Source organism: Calypte anna, chromosome 15 (assembly GCF_003957555.1).
Source record: "Calypte anna isolate BGI_N300 chromosome 15, bCalAnn1_v1.p, whole genome shotgun sequence".
NCBI classification, from domain to species: Eukaryota; Metazoa; Chordata; class Aves; order Apodiformes; family Trochilidae; genus Calypte; species Calypte anna.
Genome location: NC_044261.1, coordinates 5,032,980 through 5,050,992, shown reverse-complemented (window position 1 = coordinate 5,050,992; position 18,013 = coordinate 5,032,980). Strand labels below are relative to the sequence as shown.

The 18,013-nt window shown below is 54.8% G+C and overlaps 1 protein-coding gene across 1 annotated transcript; it reads left to right on the top strand.

Moving 5' to 3' along the window:
• Positions 1 to 3,660: 3,660 nt before the first annotated feature.
• SLC25A1 (solute carrier family 25 member 1) lies at positions 3,661 to 17,768 on the top strand. Its single transcript, XM_030460829.1, has 9 exons — positions 3,661 to 3,812; positions 13,954 to 14,061; positions 14,223 to 14,322; positions 14,514 to 14,652; positions 15,138 to 15,222; positions 15,392 to 15,496; positions 15,807 to 15,922; positions 16,222 to 16,295; positions 16,406 to 17,768. Exons 1-9 carry the CDS (start codon positions 3,722 to 3,724, stop codon positions 16,518 to 16,520), a joined length of 933 nt encoding a protein of 310 aa, XP_030316689.1. The 5' UTR covers positions 3,661 to 3,721; the 3' UTR covers positions 16,521 to 17,768.
• The last annotated feature ends 245 nt before the right edge of the window (positions 17,769 to 18,013 follow it).

Here is an 18,013-nt window from a genome sequence, read left to right as displayed (position 1 = left end):
TTAATGGATCTGGAGTATTTTTATTCTACTGCATCTCTTACTTCAGCAAGTATTTATCATTTAAAGAGTTTGTTGCTAGTGTAGCTTTCTTGGTTTTCAACACCATGTGCTTTCTGTGGGCATTTTTCCAAAAGTAGTGACAGATCCTGACTCATGTTTACTGAAAAAATGCTGCAAAATTGTTAGCATATGTGTTTCAGTCTAGATGCTTAGGTCTGGAGCCTTTGAGATCTTCAGGAAGGGAGCAAAATCCATCCATTTTCTGATCTTTAAAGTTTCCAAAACATTAAGATGGTATGAACTTGAAATGCAGTCAGTGAAGGGTAAGTCTTGTCTTGTTTTTATGTGTCAGAATTTAAAAATTTGGAGTCAAGTTCTGAGTTTGTTCTGTTGTGCATTCTCCTGCATGGTTCAATGACTCAAGGTGATTTATTTTTTTCCTGTCTGCTGTGGTTTCAATCAAGACTTTAAAATACACTCATCTAAAAATCTCTTTCTCCTTTTCCTCTAGTGGTTATGAAAGGAAGGAATGACAAAGTCATCTGGTATGTTCTTTTCCATGGCAAATAGGGCTTCAATATTATGGAGAGCACAAATTCCCAAAGTGCCAGTTATGCAGCTGGGAAGCTAGGAGTGGATTTGAATGGGAAGGAGTTAGCACATCTTTGAATTGCTTTCCTTTTGAAAGATACAGTTTTGTTTTCAGTTAAAGGGTGAGCAAATGGTCTCATCTAGGGTAAACTGCTAACAGGGTTTGTCAGCTGGAGCTTGTCAACTTGGAGAAGTTTCTCTCAGTAATATATCACACTGTGGAAACATGACTGTGGTCTGGTAGCAGGATAGCTGTGAATACTGAATGCAGCACATGGATTTTGCTTGTCTTCTGAGATGAGTCAGGGCCACTCAGACATTAATGTAATCAGGATTTCTGCTGTGCTTTGTAGAGGATCAGTCTTGATGAACTTGGTGAATAATGTTAAGTATCCACAGGAGCTTTCTGCCTGTGTCCTCAAGTGGGAATCATGCGAGTTGTTTTGGAGTAGCATCATCTTTCTAAAAGTCACAGTAGCTCCCCACCCTTGAAAGCTGGGGAAATGTTGACTCAAATCTTCAATATGATCACTCCTTCTTGAAGTCCGTTGTGCACAGGATCTGTTACACATAATTACTTGTTCTTGCCAAAGAACCTGAGAGAAAATGAGTTTTCTTATTTTACCCTAAGACCCCAAGTGATGTGGATTAATAAGACATGGAAAGGTTTGTAGTAGCTGATGGGTTGTAACAGTTCAGCTAATATTCACTGTTCAGTGAAATGAAGAGATTCTCAAGGACACATAATAGGAAGTTATCTGCCCTATATTAACCACTTTTGATCTCTGAAACTATGATGTGCTGCCAGGTGCATCAAGCTGTGCCAATTTAAACAAAAATAATAATTTTGGGGAGAGGCAAGGAAGGGATAAGCTTGAACTGAGAAGTGGGGTCACTGATTGTGCTTTCTAGGATCTAGAAAGCTCTGCCTTCAGTGTTTGTTTTAAAAAATCATGGAAATTGCTTTCCTTTTACGTAGATATCTTCCATTCTGATTTTTAGGACCTGGAGGGATGCCACCAGATGTACAGGCAGCAGTAGCACCTGACAGTGTCTTTCTGTGGCAGCAGAAACAAGCATCAGCCACCAGCAAGGGAAATGGGTTCAGATTGTGAGAGCAGTAAGTTAGAGGATTTGATAACCCTGGCTGTAAGAGTAGCTGCTGTTTTATGCTTTGACCACCTCTTTCCTAGGAGATGCTCTTGACCATGCAAGTCTGGTCAAGCCTTTACTTTCACTTAAGTCACTCTCTGGATCTAAAATGCACCTTTTGCAGCCCTTGGGTATTTCAGGGGTTGCTTATCTTCCTTAGATGTTTTTTTTTCAGGCTTTCTGCTGACAAGGATTGTTAGCAGCTCTTTGGAGGTCAAGATGAAATGGCTTCCAATCTGATTAAATATGCATGTGATTAAATATGAATAACCTTTTCCCTGGTCAGCAAAGTAAGCACTGTTGTGAACCCCACTGAGGAAGATGAGAATTAAGCACGTGGTGTGGTATTTTCTTAGACAGGCTGAGATTTGTGCATGAGGCCTTTTTGAATTGTAACAGGAATCCGTAAGAGCCAGTGGCTGTTAAATTAATCCATGTTAAGCATACATGAATGTCATGGCAATCTGATGGAAAGGTAGCAAGGAGCTGAATCAGAAATCCAAATGCATTTCTCTTTGATTGCAATTTTTGAAAGGATTTATCTTATCTTTGCCATCCCACTACTGCTAAGCAGAGCACTGAGAAGCTGTTCTGCAGCTGGGACTAGAACTGTGAATACTCATTCCTGTTGTGAACCTTTCACGAGTTACTTTTTTCCCTTTACTTCCCAGTGCTGGAGGTGGGTCACCTTTAGACTTGGCACAGGACCACCTCAATGGACTTGCCTCAGTGACTGTCTTAACTCTGCTCTGAACCATACATCCTTCTGGCATCATCTGGGGATGAGTTCCACAATGCAAGTACGTGATTGCTTTTCATTCTGGCAAGATAAAGGTGCTTCAGTCTCCCAAACGGTCTTTCTACAGGCAGTTTAGCCACAAAGCCACAGCTCTGTCACTGTGCTTTAGCTGCTGAGTCTGCTTTCAGATGAGGCTGGCAGCCTGCAGCCAGCTGCCTGACTGCTGAGGTTGGTTATGCAAAAGTTATGTTGCAAAGTGCACAGATAGCAAGTCTAGACAGGAGCATGCTCCACGCGTGGCAGGGAGAGATTTCTTAAACAAAATGTTCCCTTTTGGAGTAGAGCAGCTACTGCAGGTGTAAGGGAGAACACAGCTATGGAGTTCAGCTCCAGTGCTCCCTGCTTTCTGTGTGAAATCCAGTGTGGAAAGGAAGAGAGTGTTGGTTTCCCTCCTCAGCATGTAAACACTACTTTCAGCCACAAATTACTGAAGGACTGTCTTCCTAGGTCTGAAGATAAAGAAAAACCAATCAGTGTTGTGATTTGCACAGCTTAATTATCAAGGACCAACGGATAAACCTCCCTCCCCCCCCCCTTAAAACGTTAAACTGTGTGTACTCACAGGCAGTCTTCTAATGGAAGAGTGCTTTACTTTTATGATTTACAATTACAGCGTTAGGCGCTCACATGTGGTTGCTGCCTTGGGCGTTTCCTTCTCTGCCCTCCTCCCTGACCAAAACAGACCGTGCAAAAACCCCGCTCTTTAAAGCGAACTCGGCCCACTCAAGGCCAAATCTGCCTTTGTCGGGAGCACCGGGCTGCTTCTTCTGCACATCTGACCCAGTGTTTCCAGGGTGCTTTTCCCAGCCAGCCCTGGTCTCCGTGTGCCCGGGGTGCTGCTCGCTGCTGTTCCGGGGGGACAAGGCGGTCCCTGTGCCTCAGCCGGGGCTGGCAGGGCTGATGGCTCCAGGGAGGTACTTTTCCGGGATAACCAATCACCATTTCGGCGCAGGCGAGGCCCGGGCCAGGCACAGCAGCCCCTCCCCTGATCTTTCTTCAGCCCTTCTCCCCGCAGCAGATCTCTGCCCGCGGGCCGAGCCCCGGGATGCTCCCCCCGCCCCTCCCCGCCCCGCCCCGAGGATGTGACGCCGCCGGTGCCGCCCCTCCGCGGGCGCGGCCCTGAAATAGGGCCCGGGCGGCTGCCGCCGGGCAGCGCAGAAGCCGCGGTGCAGCGCGGCCATGCCCGCCCCTGTAGCGCCCCGCCACCTGGCTGCCGCCGCCCCCGCCGGCAAGGCCAAGCTCACCCACCCCGGCAAGGCCATCCTGGCAGGTAAGTTCCCTCGGACCACGCCCCGGCTGGGCTCGCCCGCCCGCCGCTGCCAGCGTGGGCATCCGTGCTGGGCGGAGGTGCCTTGACCCTCCCCGGAGGAAGGCGGGGGGGACGCGCAGCGCGGTCCCCTCCGCAGCTCCATCCCTGGCACCGCCACCCAGCCTGCCCGGATCGCCCGCTGCCCGCCCCACTTGGGGATCCGCCCGCGTTGCCAGCCCAAACCGCTCCGTCAGATGCCCCTCTGCGTCCCGGCAGCCCCCAGCCCCGGGGAGGCGGCCCCCGGCCAGCCGCCCTTTCCCTTGGGCAGTGGCACCAGCAGAGCTCCAGCAGATGCATCCTGAGCACAAGCGGCAGCTCTCCGGGGTCCCGCTGCTCCGGGCGGGGGTCTCCACCTCGCTGCCAGACTGTTCTGCAACCTGTGGCCTTGCTGGGGAGGGGTTGGTCTTTCCACTACAGCAGTGCAGGGCTTGCAGCAGTCGAGTTGTTCAGCAGGGTGGGTTTCAATGTCAGCGGGAGGGAGTTGACCTGATGGAAGAGGCAGCAGCAGGGGATCTCTTTATGAGCCCCCCCAAAGATGTTCTGGGAGAAAGCTAAAGCCATATCTTCTGTGCTGCTTTGGTACGGATGCTCTCATGACTTACTTGTCTGTCCTTTGTGTCTCATCATCAGTCCTCATGGATCAGAACATGTTTTCCCATCCAGTTCTGACCATTTCCATGGGATCTAAGCAGACTCCAAGCAGCAGTAACTGTAGAGTTAATGCCCTTCCTCTTGCCTGTGGCTGGTTGGACCTTTGAGCTGAATGGAGTCCAAGACAGTCAAAGGCTTGTTAAACTCCTTTGTAGCTGTTCATTAGCTCCTTGCTTTCTTCTGCCACTCGCAGGACAAATCCCAGAGTGGAGATTAGTGTCTTTGCTTTAAAATGAGCCATCGACATGATTGGCATGTTTAGAGCTTTTGTGTTCTCCAGCCAATTCCCCCTCCTACGATAATGCCTTTGTTCCTCTGTCCAACTCTCAGCTCCCCTTGGAGGGCAGAGCTCCAGCCTCCTGCAGCAGGGATCTGGGAGGAATGAGGGTTTCCCTGCCCTCTGGCTGGGCACGGGGAGAGCTGAGGCAGTGCTGCTCTGGCTCTGCTCACCAGGGCTGGCCCCTCCTTCAGTGGTCAGCCTCCCATCACAGCTTTGGAGAGCTGCTGGAGATGGCAGTGCTGCTGGAAATGGATGTGAGCACTGGAGCATGCAAAGGGTGAAGAGGCCCCACAGTGTCCTTTGCCATCACCCGGGCTGCCTGGCCAAAGGGCAGGGACACAAGGAGGAGACAGCCAGGCCAAACAAGGGTGTCTTCTTGTTCAAATGAGGCCTTGGTAAGGCCGAGCTCCTCTAGAGCTCTCTGCTTCTCAAGGGTCTTGACACTTGTCCTGCCACCCCCTCAGATTGGGTTGTTAGTTCAGGCCTGTTCTTACTGCCTCTTATTTGGAGGGCTTTTAAATGGGATTTAGTCCAAACTTAGGGTGGAAAAGACAGGCAGTTTGCTCCTCAGCCTTCCCAGTCTTTCCCAACTTGCTGCCCATGTATGGTGTCATTGCCTGGGCCAGTGTACCAGAAAACTTTCATCACCCTTGCATAGATCCATAATCGGGGATCATCAGCTGAAAGAGGCTGCAGCAGACTTGCTCTTCTCTCTTCTGCCAGGAAGGTTGCTGTGGGTGTGTGTGGAGATTGTTCTGGTGTAAAGGAAGGGATGTAGTGCTTGTGACTTCTACCAGGTGTCATGTTGGGCAATATAACACAAAACCGTACATGCCCCTGCTTGGAGGAGCCTTTCTGGGTCTATGTAAAGCTGCAGAGATGGAAGAAAGACCCTATTGAGATGCTGGTCTTCTCCTTGCATGCAGCTAATCAGAGTAATTGGTTAATGGGCAGAAGTCCAACCAAGACTCTGTGGTATCTAATTGTATTAGAGAAACACAGAAATGGAAGAAAGCTGCTGTTAACTCCCCACGTCCTGGTTTGCTCATCCCTCCAGCCTCTTGCTGGGGACATGCAGTGCCATTTGTGGTTGTCTCTGCTGACTTTGGGGGGGTTTGCTGATACTTTCAGGGTTTCTCATCTGACCTCTGTCTGTACAACAGGGATGTGTGCTCCAAGGTTTTCCCTTCTGGAGAGCTGGACATGTTCAAGATGGACCATTCCCAATGTGCTTCATCCACCTTGTACTGGTGGAGTTAAATCAGCAGCCATTGTTCTACCCTGGATGAATATCTGCTCCCAGACCCTGGGTGTAATTGAGATTCTCTGCCAGGGAGGCACAATTCCTTCACACTGCCCAGACCTGAGCCCCAGGCTGGGACTGGTGCTTCTGGAGAGATGCAAGTGAAGGTCTGGCTGCCAAGAGCTCTTCTCCTTCAGTTGTCGCAACAGACAAACCTAAAGTTAAAAATTAATTTGCTAATGGGCTCTCATTTGTCCAAGCAGTTGCTGTGTGCCAAGGCAGCACTTCACCTTGCAGTGACCACACAGCCTGTGCCTCTGCTGGTACTGCAGCTGTGTGTGCATGCAACAGCAGCCTGGCTGTCCTGGCTGGTTGGGTGGGGGGTGCTGCCAGGACTTTGTCTTTGGGGCGTTCTATTGGACTGAGTTTACAGAAAGCAGAGCTGAGTGGGTGTGGGTCCCTCTGTCTGACTCCTCCACCCCCTTTAAAAGAGGAAGAGCCCCCCAGGCTCTGGACTGATGGTACAAAGTTGGTTTGAGGGACCTGGCACTGGATCAGAACTGACATGTCTGTAGGACACTAAGGTTTGGCATAATGTGGCTTAGCTTAAACTTGGTTAAAAGACTTGTAAACATGTAGGCTTTATGCTGAAATGGGTACCATCTGTGCCTTCCTAACTCATCTGCTGGCTTGGTTACCTGTTGTAAAGCTGGCATAATTTTCTTGAGATGGTTTGAGGGCCACCTCATGTTTCTTCTGTAGGGTAATAACCTTTTAGCAGGTAGACCTAGGAGTCCAGCTGTGTCTCCAGCCTCCCCACAGCCAGCTTTCAGTTTCTGTGCCACAGTTTCCAAACAAACCCTTTAGCTCAGCATCCTGCAGGGCCAGGTACTGCCAGTCTACTGTGGAGCTGCCAGCATGAGACCCCACTACAGTGGGCAAGTGGGGAACTCCCAAGAGAGGCAGCATGGGGTGAAGCAGGAGTGCTGGGTGCAGAGCTGGTCACCCCTGTCTTTCCCTGGAGTTTACAGAGGTTTACAGGCACTGCAGAGCTGTTAAGTCAGCTTCAGCATAAATGGTCCTCACCATTTTGCAGGCAAACCCATGCTTGCCTGCCTGTCTCCTGAGAACTTAGCTTCTGGTTAGCAGCAGCCACTTGGTGAAAGGCTTTGCCTGCTTTGCCCAGAGTTAAGTACAGTCTTACTCTGTTTTTAGCCAGCTTTGAAGCCTGGGGTCTGCTCCCTCCCACGGAGAAGCTCCCAGCTGCCTTGCTCTTTGCATGGTACCCCAGCTCGCCCAGGGGCTGGTGCACAGTTGCTATTCCTGCCTACACCTAATCCTGCCTGCTCGGGGAGGCAGGATGCCTGGGTGCTGTTCTACATGGCACATGTTTTGGAAAGAAACTCACCATGGTTGTGGCTGTGGCTCTGATGTTTGCTGCAAACTTGGAGTACTGCTGGGAAATAGCAGTGACATGCACCAAGGTCCCAGGAGGAGCATGGGCAGGAGGGAGATGGACTCTGCAAAGAGAAAGACAAGAGCCTGCTGAGCAGGGCATGAAACACACGTTTAGCAGGGAGCTCAGGATCCCACAAGAAACAAAGCAATAATTCGAACTTCAGTTTCCTTTTCTTCATCTCTTTCTATGGAAAAACCTGTACCTACAGAGGAGAGGAGTCAGAGACTGGGTGTGAAAGCTGCAATGTGCTTCTGGGAGTGTAGGACTCCTTTCCCAAAAGTCACAAGTCCACCTGGGCTTCCAGTGCTGTTGTCCTCCTGGGATGGTAGGAGGGAGGTTGTGCTGATGGGAATAGCTATAGTCCAGCACACTCTTTGGCTTTTAGATGCATTCCTGATGCTTACAGGAGAGGAGATGTTCCCCCCCTTGATGCTGAGCTGGTAGGGCAGAATGGGCTTGGGGATTAACTCTGCCAGGTCTGCTGGCCCTTGGCACATCATACCTAGCTGTGGTTTCCCCTGGGGTTGCCTCTTCTGTCATCTGTTTGGAGAGCAGAGCAGGACCACATTGACCATGAGCAAGTCCTTGCCTGCCTGTGAGGCCTTGTGGACTGCAGCTGCTGCCAAAACTTGAAGCAGCCCTGAGGCTTCTGGTGGGAGGAGGCTGTCAGCCCCAGGACTGGGAAACCACATCGGGGTGCCCAGCTCTTTTGGTCTGAATGAAGTTTGTGTGAGTTGGGGTTAACTTCAGGCTTTAAAATGCGAGTTTCTGAGAGATTTTTCATAAGCCTGATGCTCTGCTTGACATTCCGCAGGCAACCATTTTCTCTGGGTTGACGTAAGTGGTTGGAAGGAGCCGTCCATCTTCTTTGAGGCAGTGGCACTGCGAGCTTGACAGCTCAGGGACATTGCAGCATCTCTCGTCTCTGCTGGCCTTGTGTGGTGCATGCCAATGCAGCCCCCCTGCTCTTGTCTGGGCAGCAGTGACCCGTGCTTGTGCCCTGAGATCTCAGGTCACCTCCTGACAGCTGGGGTTGATTTCTTGTCATCTCTTCTCTCTCCTTTTGCTCCAGCATCTGGTACAGCAGCCATGTGCTGGTGGCTGGAGGACCAGAGCCTGTCCCTGGGGAACCCTGGGTCCTGGTAGTGGCTGCTGTGTCCCGCTATGGAGCTGTGCTGAGGGAGGGAAGCACCCAGCAGCTCTGGGCTCCGACTCTGGCTCTGTGTTGCCTGTCTTGAGAAGTATATCTGGACACTTAAAAAGGTGCCTGAAGCAGGGTGATGGGCTGGTCAGGAACCAGCTGACAGCAGCACACCTGGGGCCTTGGGGTGCACAGGGCAGCAGGGAGAAGGTGAGTTGAGCCAGGATGGGGGACTTGAGAGACCCCAAAGGTGAACTTGGCAATGAAGGCAGATGAAGCTGTGCAAAGGCAAATTGCTTTTGCCATCAGGCTCACAGCCAATAAGTTTAAAATATAATAATTATTGCAATGTTGTCCCATTCAGAAGTAAATGAAAAGAGGAGATGAATTAGCAGGTTGTGAAAGGATGGCCTGTTGAAACAGGATGGTTCCAGTAAGATTAGGGACGAATTACCCCATCCCACAGCATTATCTACAGCAGTGTTTGCACGGGGCTGTTTACCCACCTGCTGGCACAGGGCACAGAGAGGCGTGTTTCATGTTTCTGTGTACCCCTGGGGAGGGGATCAGACTTCTCCAGCCTGGCCATTCCCGTGACGAAATCAGCCACGGGTGTGTTTACTGATGGACACGCCGGCCCTGCACCGGCCTTGCCCCTATCAGATAGGAGACCTTCCAGGGACCCTGTCCCCAGGGCAGGGGATGGATGCCCTCTGAGACAGGCTGGCCTGTTGCCGAACAAGTTTTTTCCCTCCTAACCAAAACACAGATAATCCTCTGGCAGTCAAGTTTGTCAGCCCTCGCCCATCTCAGCAGCCTTTCCCTGTGGTGGTTTTTCCCAAGGATGGGGGCTGTGGATGAGCTGCTCTGTGTGGCAGGAAGAGATGTCCAGGCAAGGACAGTGGTGCCAGCTGACAGCCGGCTCTCTGGGACAACACCATCCCCAGGGAACCTGCTCCCGGAGCCAGGTTCTGCCCCTGAGCCCGTTGCACAAGATGTCCTGCGGTGGGGCGTGCGGGGGGGTGGAGCCCGCTAAACCCGTTTCACCGCTGCAGGCATGGGATGATTTCTCCACCGCCTGTAGCTGGGCTGTGTCAATGGCGTGGCTCATGGCTCAAGAGCAGCACTGTCAGCTGCCAAGAAGGGGGTGGGTGATTCCCTCGGCAGTGAGCTGGAGGACTGAGGGGGATGTGCTGCTGATGGGGCAGCACCCGGCCCGCAGAGAACTAGCGGTGGGTTTTTCTGGCTCCCTGACTTGTAGTGCTCTGCTGGTCTTTGATTCTATTATTTTTTGGTTGGTTTTTTTTTTTATTGTTATTTCCCCAGCTATGAAGGCTCTCCTGGCTGACAGGGAAGGACTCGTGTGGGTAGGAGCCACGAGTGCAACGTAGGGAAGGCAGGTGCTGGCCTGGGTCTGTGTCAGGAGTCTCAGCTGCTCAGCTCACCCCCTGCACTTGCACCCCCCGCAAGTGGGCCAGGTCTGCTCCGAACAAGAGAGGAAAGTGGGGCTGAGGACTCTGGAGAGCTGTTTGTGCCTTCCCACCAGCCTTGAGCTGCACAGCCAGTGCTGCCAGTGTGAGTCGGCCCTGCCTTCCCCAGCCATGGGAGAGCTCTGCTGCTGCTTTGCTTCCAAGCCCTTAGGAATAATTACCTCTGGCCTAAAAAGGGTCCTTCAAAATCTGAAGTCAAAAAGAGCTTTTTGTATGCAAATCAGGTGCTTGTTTATGTGCATGTGAAATTACCCTCAGATTGGAGAGGCTGAAATTGTTCTCCAGGTGTCTGCTTCTCATCAGGGCTGCATGGAAACCCACTGCTCCTTGGGTTTTTGAGGGCACTGGGAGGAGTCAGGGTCGATGTCACCTCCTGCCCCTCTGCAGCTCCCAGACAGTGCAGTGGGTCCTTGCTGGGGCACTTGCCTCCGGGTAGAGGTTTGCAGGGGGTGGCAGTGCCAGCCCTGGCTGCACACCATTGGTTTGTGTTGGCCTGTGGGGCTCTGCTTGCCTTTCCCATCGAGGCTGCATCCTCCTGCCCTCAGCACCCACCCTGTCCTGAGTGCCAGAGCTGGGGTCCCGGGGACAGGCTTCTTGGGGGGTGGTTGGTGGTGTCCCCAGAAGCAGCTTGCTAATGGGGTTTGAGATTATTAGCTGAAGTTGTGTGTCCTGGTGCCACTGTGCCTTGTGTGAGCTTTGCAGGGGCAGCACTGTCCCCAGAACCCCTCTGCTCCTTCCTGCCAGCTCTCAGCAGTGCCCAGGGGCTGCTGCCATCTCCTTGAATAACTGCTGGCCCTTCCACAGAGGAGAGCTGAGCTTTTTCTGGGAAATACATGCTAGGTGGCTGACAAACAGGTCTTTTTCCCTTCTCTCCCATCCCTCGTGGCCCTGTGGGATCAGCACTGGTAGCAGCTGGGGCATTTGCAGACTCAGTGCAGGTCAGGAGCAATTCCCCATGCTGAGAGCAAGATCCCCCTGTCACACCACCTTCTCTGGGGCCAGGCAAAGTGACCTTCTCTGAAGGACATCCCCTCTTCTCTGGCTCTGCTGCATCCAGCTAACAGCAGAGAGCCCTGGCTTAGCATTTGGGCTACCCCACTTGCTCTTTAACCTCCTGAGGTCTTGCTGCTGCTGTTCCTGCTGACTCTGCGGTGTTGCAAGAGCTGAAGCTGCTGGTTAAAGTCCGGGTAAACAGGTTTCAAAGCTTTGGCAGCCCTGAGGAGGGAGCAGGATTGGAAGGAGCTGCTGCTCGTGGGCAATGTGGTGATATATTTGCATAGAATAAGGTTTCCACTGGAATGAAATTGCGTGGGGAGAGGACACTTGATAGCAGAGTTGGACCTTTGATGGGTCTCAGGGAGAGAAGCAGAGAAAACCAGGAAAAAATTGCTACAAGTCACAGAGTGCATCTGAAGTCCCTGCTGGGTGCCTCTTCCCATGGGATCTGGGGGCAGGGAGGGGGACACACGTCCCTGAGCAGGGTGAGGGAGATCATCCTCCTCTGGTGTGTTTTCCTCAACAGACCTGTTCCCTTACCCACCATTCCTGTTTGTGCAGTCACCCCAGCAGTGCTGGAGCTGTGTGGCCAGGGCAGCCTGCAGGCCAGCTCCTCTCCCCTTGTCCATCCCCAGTGAGCAGTGACAGAGGTGACCAGTGCACTGGTGCCCAGCCATATCTCTGCCCCTCTGTGGTGTCCCTTGCTGCAACCAGGGACAAGGAGTGTGCTGTGGGGTGCTAGGGAGGCAGCTGCCCTCATAGTGGCTCTGGGCTGGGGACATCTTTTGTATACAGCTTCCCTACTTTGCCATGGGAAGCCAGCACAGACACCCATTCCTCCTGCCTCCTGTTCAGGCAGCCCTGGGGGTCTGGTTCCCGAGACGGTCATTCTGTCCCTTTGCAGGGGCACTAGGTGGACTCCAAGATGCCTGTGGATGCAGCTTTGCCTGCAGGATGCCAGGCAGAGCCTCCCTGCCTCCCTTGTGTGGACGAATATTTTTAATCCCTGTTGAGGCCACACTGGTCGCAGGATTTGCTGCATCCATCCCCCTGCAGTTTGGTGTGGCTGTTGTGAGCCAAGGTGCTGGTTGCCCCTCGACTGGTGCCTGTCCTGAGTGTTTCCCTGCTGTCTGGCTCCTGGAGGAGGTGGCACTTCAGATCTGCAGCATAGGAGGGAGGGTAGTGGCCTTGGAAGCACCTGAGGTGTTCATGTGGCTGTGTTAGCAGCTGGTGGCACAGTGGTGCGCAGTGGCAAAGAGAGGAGCCAGCTGGTGCTGAGCTTTTTGGGGAGCACTGCTCCCAGCTGGAGGATGCTGATCCTCATCATACTGCTCGTTGGGGACCCACCAGCTGCTCCCATAGGAGCTGTTTGGCTTTGCAGGAGAAATTAAAGTGCTTGGCAAGCATCCGTGCCATTGGACTGGCAGTGTCTGCCACCTGTGACAGGCATGGCAAGGATGGGAAAGTGTTGAAGGGGCAGCAGGGGAGCTCTGAGGAACCCGGGGTTGGTGTCTGATGCCTTGGTGCCTGAGCAGAGTGGCAGCCAGGACATGAGCTGCCCTCTCTGTGGCTGCTGTGGCTTCCTCCCACGCTGCTGCAGCATGGGGTACTGCATGCTGTGAAGGCCAGCAGTGGTCACCCACAGTCCCCTCCTCTGCCTGGCCTGGGCTGAGCAGTTCTGGCCCCTCCTGGGAACGCAGGAGGAAACAAGGGGCCTTTGTTTGCCGTAGTGGAGCCGGGCTGGCCGCAGGCCCCATCCCAATCCGTGCTGTCCCTCGTCTGTGTGGGAAAGACCCCTGGTCCCAGGAGCTGGGGCTGCTCACTGCTGTCACACGAAGCTGCTGTGTCCCAGCTCTCCACCCCTACCCGTGTCCCCTCGCAGGGTACTTGGTAAGGTGCTGATAAGCCCGGCGGTGCTCTACCATGTGGTGCTGAGGCTGCGCTTTGCCACCGAGCAGGACACGTCCCTGCTCACCCTGCCCTGTGCCAGCGCATCCCCCGCTGGGTGACCAGCGTGTCCCCCGGGCTGTGGCAGGGATGGCTGTAGCGGGAACCACAGCGCTGCTGAGTCACGCTGGGGACGTGGCCGGGATGGTGGAGGCGAAATGGGAGCCTGGGAGAGCCCCGATCGTCCCCACGCTTACTCTTTGTACCGGCAAAAAGAGCCCCCGGGGACCCCCGGCCCCTCGGGGTGGGCTCCGCGGCCCATGGCAGGGCCAGCTGCCGGTGCTTCTGCCCCGCCAAGGGGACCCAAACCTACGGGAGGGGCCGGCGCGTCCCCGGAGGAGGTGGGGAAGGTTCCTGCCGGTGTAATCAGCGCCCGGCAGCCAGCGCTGCGGGAGCCCGAGGGGACAGACGGGCTTGATGATAATTGCACTTCCATGCTAGCACGGGCGGGTCTGCAAATGGGCTCCTGCTGGTGCTGGGGGAGTGGTGCCGGGCTTCATGCTGCACCGTTGGGCTCTGTCGGGTTTATAAATCCCTGTGCTGGCAGCTCACCACGAGGTGTGGGGCTCCGGAGGGGGAGAGGTGCCTTTGAGGGGGAAATGATGCTGAAACAGCAGCTACAGACGCAGCGGTTCGTCCGTTTTTTTTGCCAATCCCCTCACCATCTCTTGCCATGGCCAGGCAGTGATGCCTGTGCAAGCTGCCAGAGGTTGGGAGGGGGCCCTGCTGCTATGTGAATTCCCCAGGGTTTTGGCAAGGACATGGACACTGTCCCAGCCCAGACCTGGCTGCCAGAGGTCTCAGGCTGATCCATCATGGAGCCAGCAGCATGAGTGGTGTGTTTGATGGGCAGGGTGCTGCTCCCAGCCCCAGCTCACCCTCCTCTCCCACCCAGGTGGCCTGGCTGGAGGGATCGAGATCTGCATCACATTCCCCACTGAATATGTGAAGACACAACTGCAGCTGGATGAGAAGGCAAACCCTCCCCGCTACAAGGGCATTGGTGAGCACATGCCTGGTGCCCTGCCTCAGCCTGTTGGATGGATATGAGGGGCTCCTGGGAGCCTACTTGGACCTGGGGGAGAGCAGGGTTTGGTGGGGCGGGCAGGGGGTGTCACCATGGCCCTGGGTGTGGTAAGTGAAAGCTGCTGTGCTCTGCCACAGGGGACTGTGTGAAGCAGACAGTCCGTGACCATGGCATCCGGGGGCTGTACCGGGGCCTCAGCTCGCTGGTCTATGGCTCCATCCCCAAGGCTGCTGTCAGGTAGGTGTCCCCCATACCATGGGGTGAGTTGGGGGGACCGTGGGTGGCAGTGAAGAGGGGAGCAATGGGTTTGGCCTTGACATCCCCAATGACACTTTGCCAAAGCTGGGTGCTTTCCCGGACTGGGAGAGTCCCCTGGCAGGGTCCCCCTGGCTGGGCACCCAGGGGTTGGCACGGAGGCTCCTCTGCAGGTTCGGGATGTTCGAGTTCCTCAGCAACCAGATGAGAGACGAGCAGGGGCGGCTGGACAGCACACGGGGCCTCATCTCTGGGCTGGGTGCCGGCGTGGCCGAGGCTGTGGTGGTGGTCTGCCCCATGGAGACCATAAAGGTGGGAGGCAGCTGCCAGCATCCCCCTGCCCCAGCACCCCTCCCCAGGCTGGGTTGGAATGGGGCAGTAGCCAGGGATGCCCAGCTTTGGGCACCTGAGGCCATGTGGGTTTCTTTGGGCTGGCTTTGTAGGGGAGGAGCTGATACTGAACAGCCCCGTAGAGGGACATCAGGCACAGTGACTGTGGCCCCTTGCCTGCTCTGGGGATGAGCTCCCCAGCCAGAAGCCATCCCATCACCCATTTTAATACCATAAAACCCATACATTTGCTTGCAGAGGAAGTTTTCCAGGTTTTCCTCTGCAAGCTGCACTGCTGGCCATGGGCAAAGGCTTCCCCTGTGGTCTTACCTGGGGTTGCCTGGCCACATGGGTTGGCTCTGGTCCTGGGACTGTGCCTGGAGTAAGGCAAGATGTGGCTGGCAATCCTCTGGGGTTTGTTGCATCCTCCCTCTCCTTATCTGGAGGAATGTGTTGTCTCCCTGCAGGTGAAGTTTATTCATGACCAGACCTCCCCCAATCCCAAATACCGTGGCTTCTTCCATGGTGTCCGGGAAATCGTTCGGGAACAAGGTGAGTCCTGGGGAAGCTGTGGCTTGTCATCCCCCCTCCCCATACCCCTACACTGTGTGGACAGGGCAGGATGTTGGGGACAGGAACAGGCAGGGACCGGTGGCATGGGGAGGTCTTTCTCTGCCTGGGTGAGCCTTGTGCCCCCATCCAACACCCTGTCTTGCTGCAGGAATAAAGGGGACCTACCAGGGCTTAACTGCAACCGTCCTCAAGCAAGGATCAAACCAAGCCATTCGCTTCTTTGTCATGACCTCCCTCAAGAACTGGTACAAAGGTACAGTGCTCCTGTCCTCCCAGGCCACCCTGGCTGTGCCAGTGGCTCCTCCAGACCATCCATGGGAGCTGGGCTCAAGCTTTCCATCACCACACCTGTGCTTCTTGTGGCTTAGCCTGAGGGAGGTGAAAGCCAGGGCAGGGGGCTTGAGCTCATGGGGTTAAAGGGTCCTGGTGCTGAAGCATCATCATCACCTCCACTGTGAGCCCCTCAGTGCTGAATGGTTTCTGTGGGGCTGGTGCTGCTGGACTTGGGACATTTCTTGTTTCTTCATTCCCACACCATCACCTCAACCTTTCCTCCTTATCAGGAGATGATCCCAACAAGGTCATCAACCCATTTGTGACGGGGGTGTTTGGAGCCCTTGCTGGAGCTGCAAGCGTCTTTGGCAACACCCCCTTGGATGTGGTGAAGACCAGGATGCAGGTGTGGCATGCAGCAGGCTGGGGTCACCCACTGTTAGTTTGGGAGACACTCTGTGCAGCCCCTGGGGCAGACACCTGAAGCCTGTGAGGAGGTTTGGGAGGTGCCTGGGGACCCTGCTCCCTCCCAGCCAAGTGTGGGGGTGCTGGGAGGTGTTTACATGGAGGTGGGGATGTCAGTGCCAGGCTTGGTGGCACACAGTGTTTCCTCCTGGTGAACCCCCAGCTCTCTCTCTCCCCTGCAAAATCCCCCTGGATTTGTCCCTGGCTCTGGCCACTGATTCTGGTTTTCCCATCTCCCAGGGGCTGGAAGCACACAAATACAAGAGCACCTGGGACTGTGCCTACCAGATCATGAAATATGAAGGGCCCCAGGCGTAAGTGGTGTGGTGAGGGGGGTCACGGAGAGCTGCCTGGGGGGGAGGTAATGGGCCAGGGGAGGGCTGTGAGTGGACCCAGCCCCACGGAACACCTTTGTCCCTGGCAGGTTTTACAAGGGCACGGTGCCTCGCCTGGGTCGTGTCTGCCTCGACGTGGCTATTGTCTTTGTCATCTACGACGAGGTGGTCAAGTTCCTCAACAAAGTGTGGAAAACGGACTGAGGGGGGTAGGCAGGGGTGGCCCCCACCTCCCTGGCCCCGCGGGGCTACAGCTGGAGAGCCGTGACCAAGCCTGTAGCAGCCCCTGGCACTGCCCGTGGCCAGTTCTGCCCCATGCACACCCTCCCCCCAAACCCGGCCACCTTTACATTTAGGAGCAGGCGCTGGAGCAAGTTAAATTTTCGTTTCTGTGCTGAAAGGAGCAGGGAGGGAGCAGCATCCCAGCATCCACACCCCCAGCATCCTTGTTATGCCCGCCCCATCCCCTGGTCACACTTTTCCCCTGTTGTGCATCACTTGCAAAATTATCCAGGGTGAGGTGTCCCCTGGGACTGTGGCCCTGTGCCCCCAGAGCCTCCAGCAGCCAGGAGCTGCTGGCTGCACAGGGAACAGCACTTTTTGGGGATGCTGAGAACCCCCCAGAACCATGTGAGTGCAATGGCCAAGCTGTGCACCAGCCATCACAGCTGTTTGGAGGCTCTTGGGGCCAACATGACCAGCTGGGGGTGATGCACCAAGTCTCACAGCTACTCCAGGAGGGGCCACCAGCACTGCACCCTCAGGACAGGGGGTCAGTGTCACGCTGGCTTAGTCCCAGCTCCCTCCTCCTTCCTGGCACTAAGTTCCTTGAGGTGCAGCATCTTTGCCCCAGATCCTGTTCAGCCCTCAGCTATTGAGCAGGAACTGCCCAAAATTGCACATCCAGCCAGGCCTTGAGTTCTCCTCACCATGGGGCCGGGGTTGGGGTGAGCCCGGTGCCCCCATCCCTTGCCGTTTACAGCCGCAACGCGTGCGGAAGCCGGGGAGGCACAGCCCTGTGCTATGGGCTTGGCCCCTCGGCTGGGGGTGCAGACCCCTTCTTCTGCCACATTCCTCCCACTTGCCCTTACCTCGCTGTGGCCCTCTAGGTAATCCTGTAGCTTTCAGAGCTTCATGCTGACCCACTAACAGCCGTGGGGCCGCAGCCCTGCCTCACCCTGCACCGGGCTCGGCCCCACCGGATTTGTGCCAAACTTTCCACAGAGGAGTCAGGGGGGGTCCCATGAGCTGGGGCTCACCCTGTCCCTCCTCCCTCCTGTCACCAGTGACTAACGCAGCCTTAACACGGGAGGGTGAAGGAGGAGAAGGGAAGCCTGGGCCTGGTTTACTTGTGGCTTTCTGCTCTGAAGCCAGTGAGGGTTGAGTTGGTTGGTTATTTTTTTTATTCTGTTTTACATTCGCAGTTTGAATAAAATCAGTCTGGCTTTAGCAGCTGTGTTGGTGTCCAGGTAGTGCTGAGCCCTGCAGTGTGTGTGGGGATTGGGAATGGGGTCTCCATTGCATCCCAGTCCTGCTGCCCCCCAGGGCTGAGCCAACGTTCTTGGGTGACCATCAGCTTTAACCCAGCAGTGCCCCACCACAGCTGCTCCAAGGCAGCTCTGGGGTTGCATTGTCCCTTGCATAGCATTTTATTAACCGTCTCAGTTAATTTTATTAATTCCTCGCCTTGGCTGCAG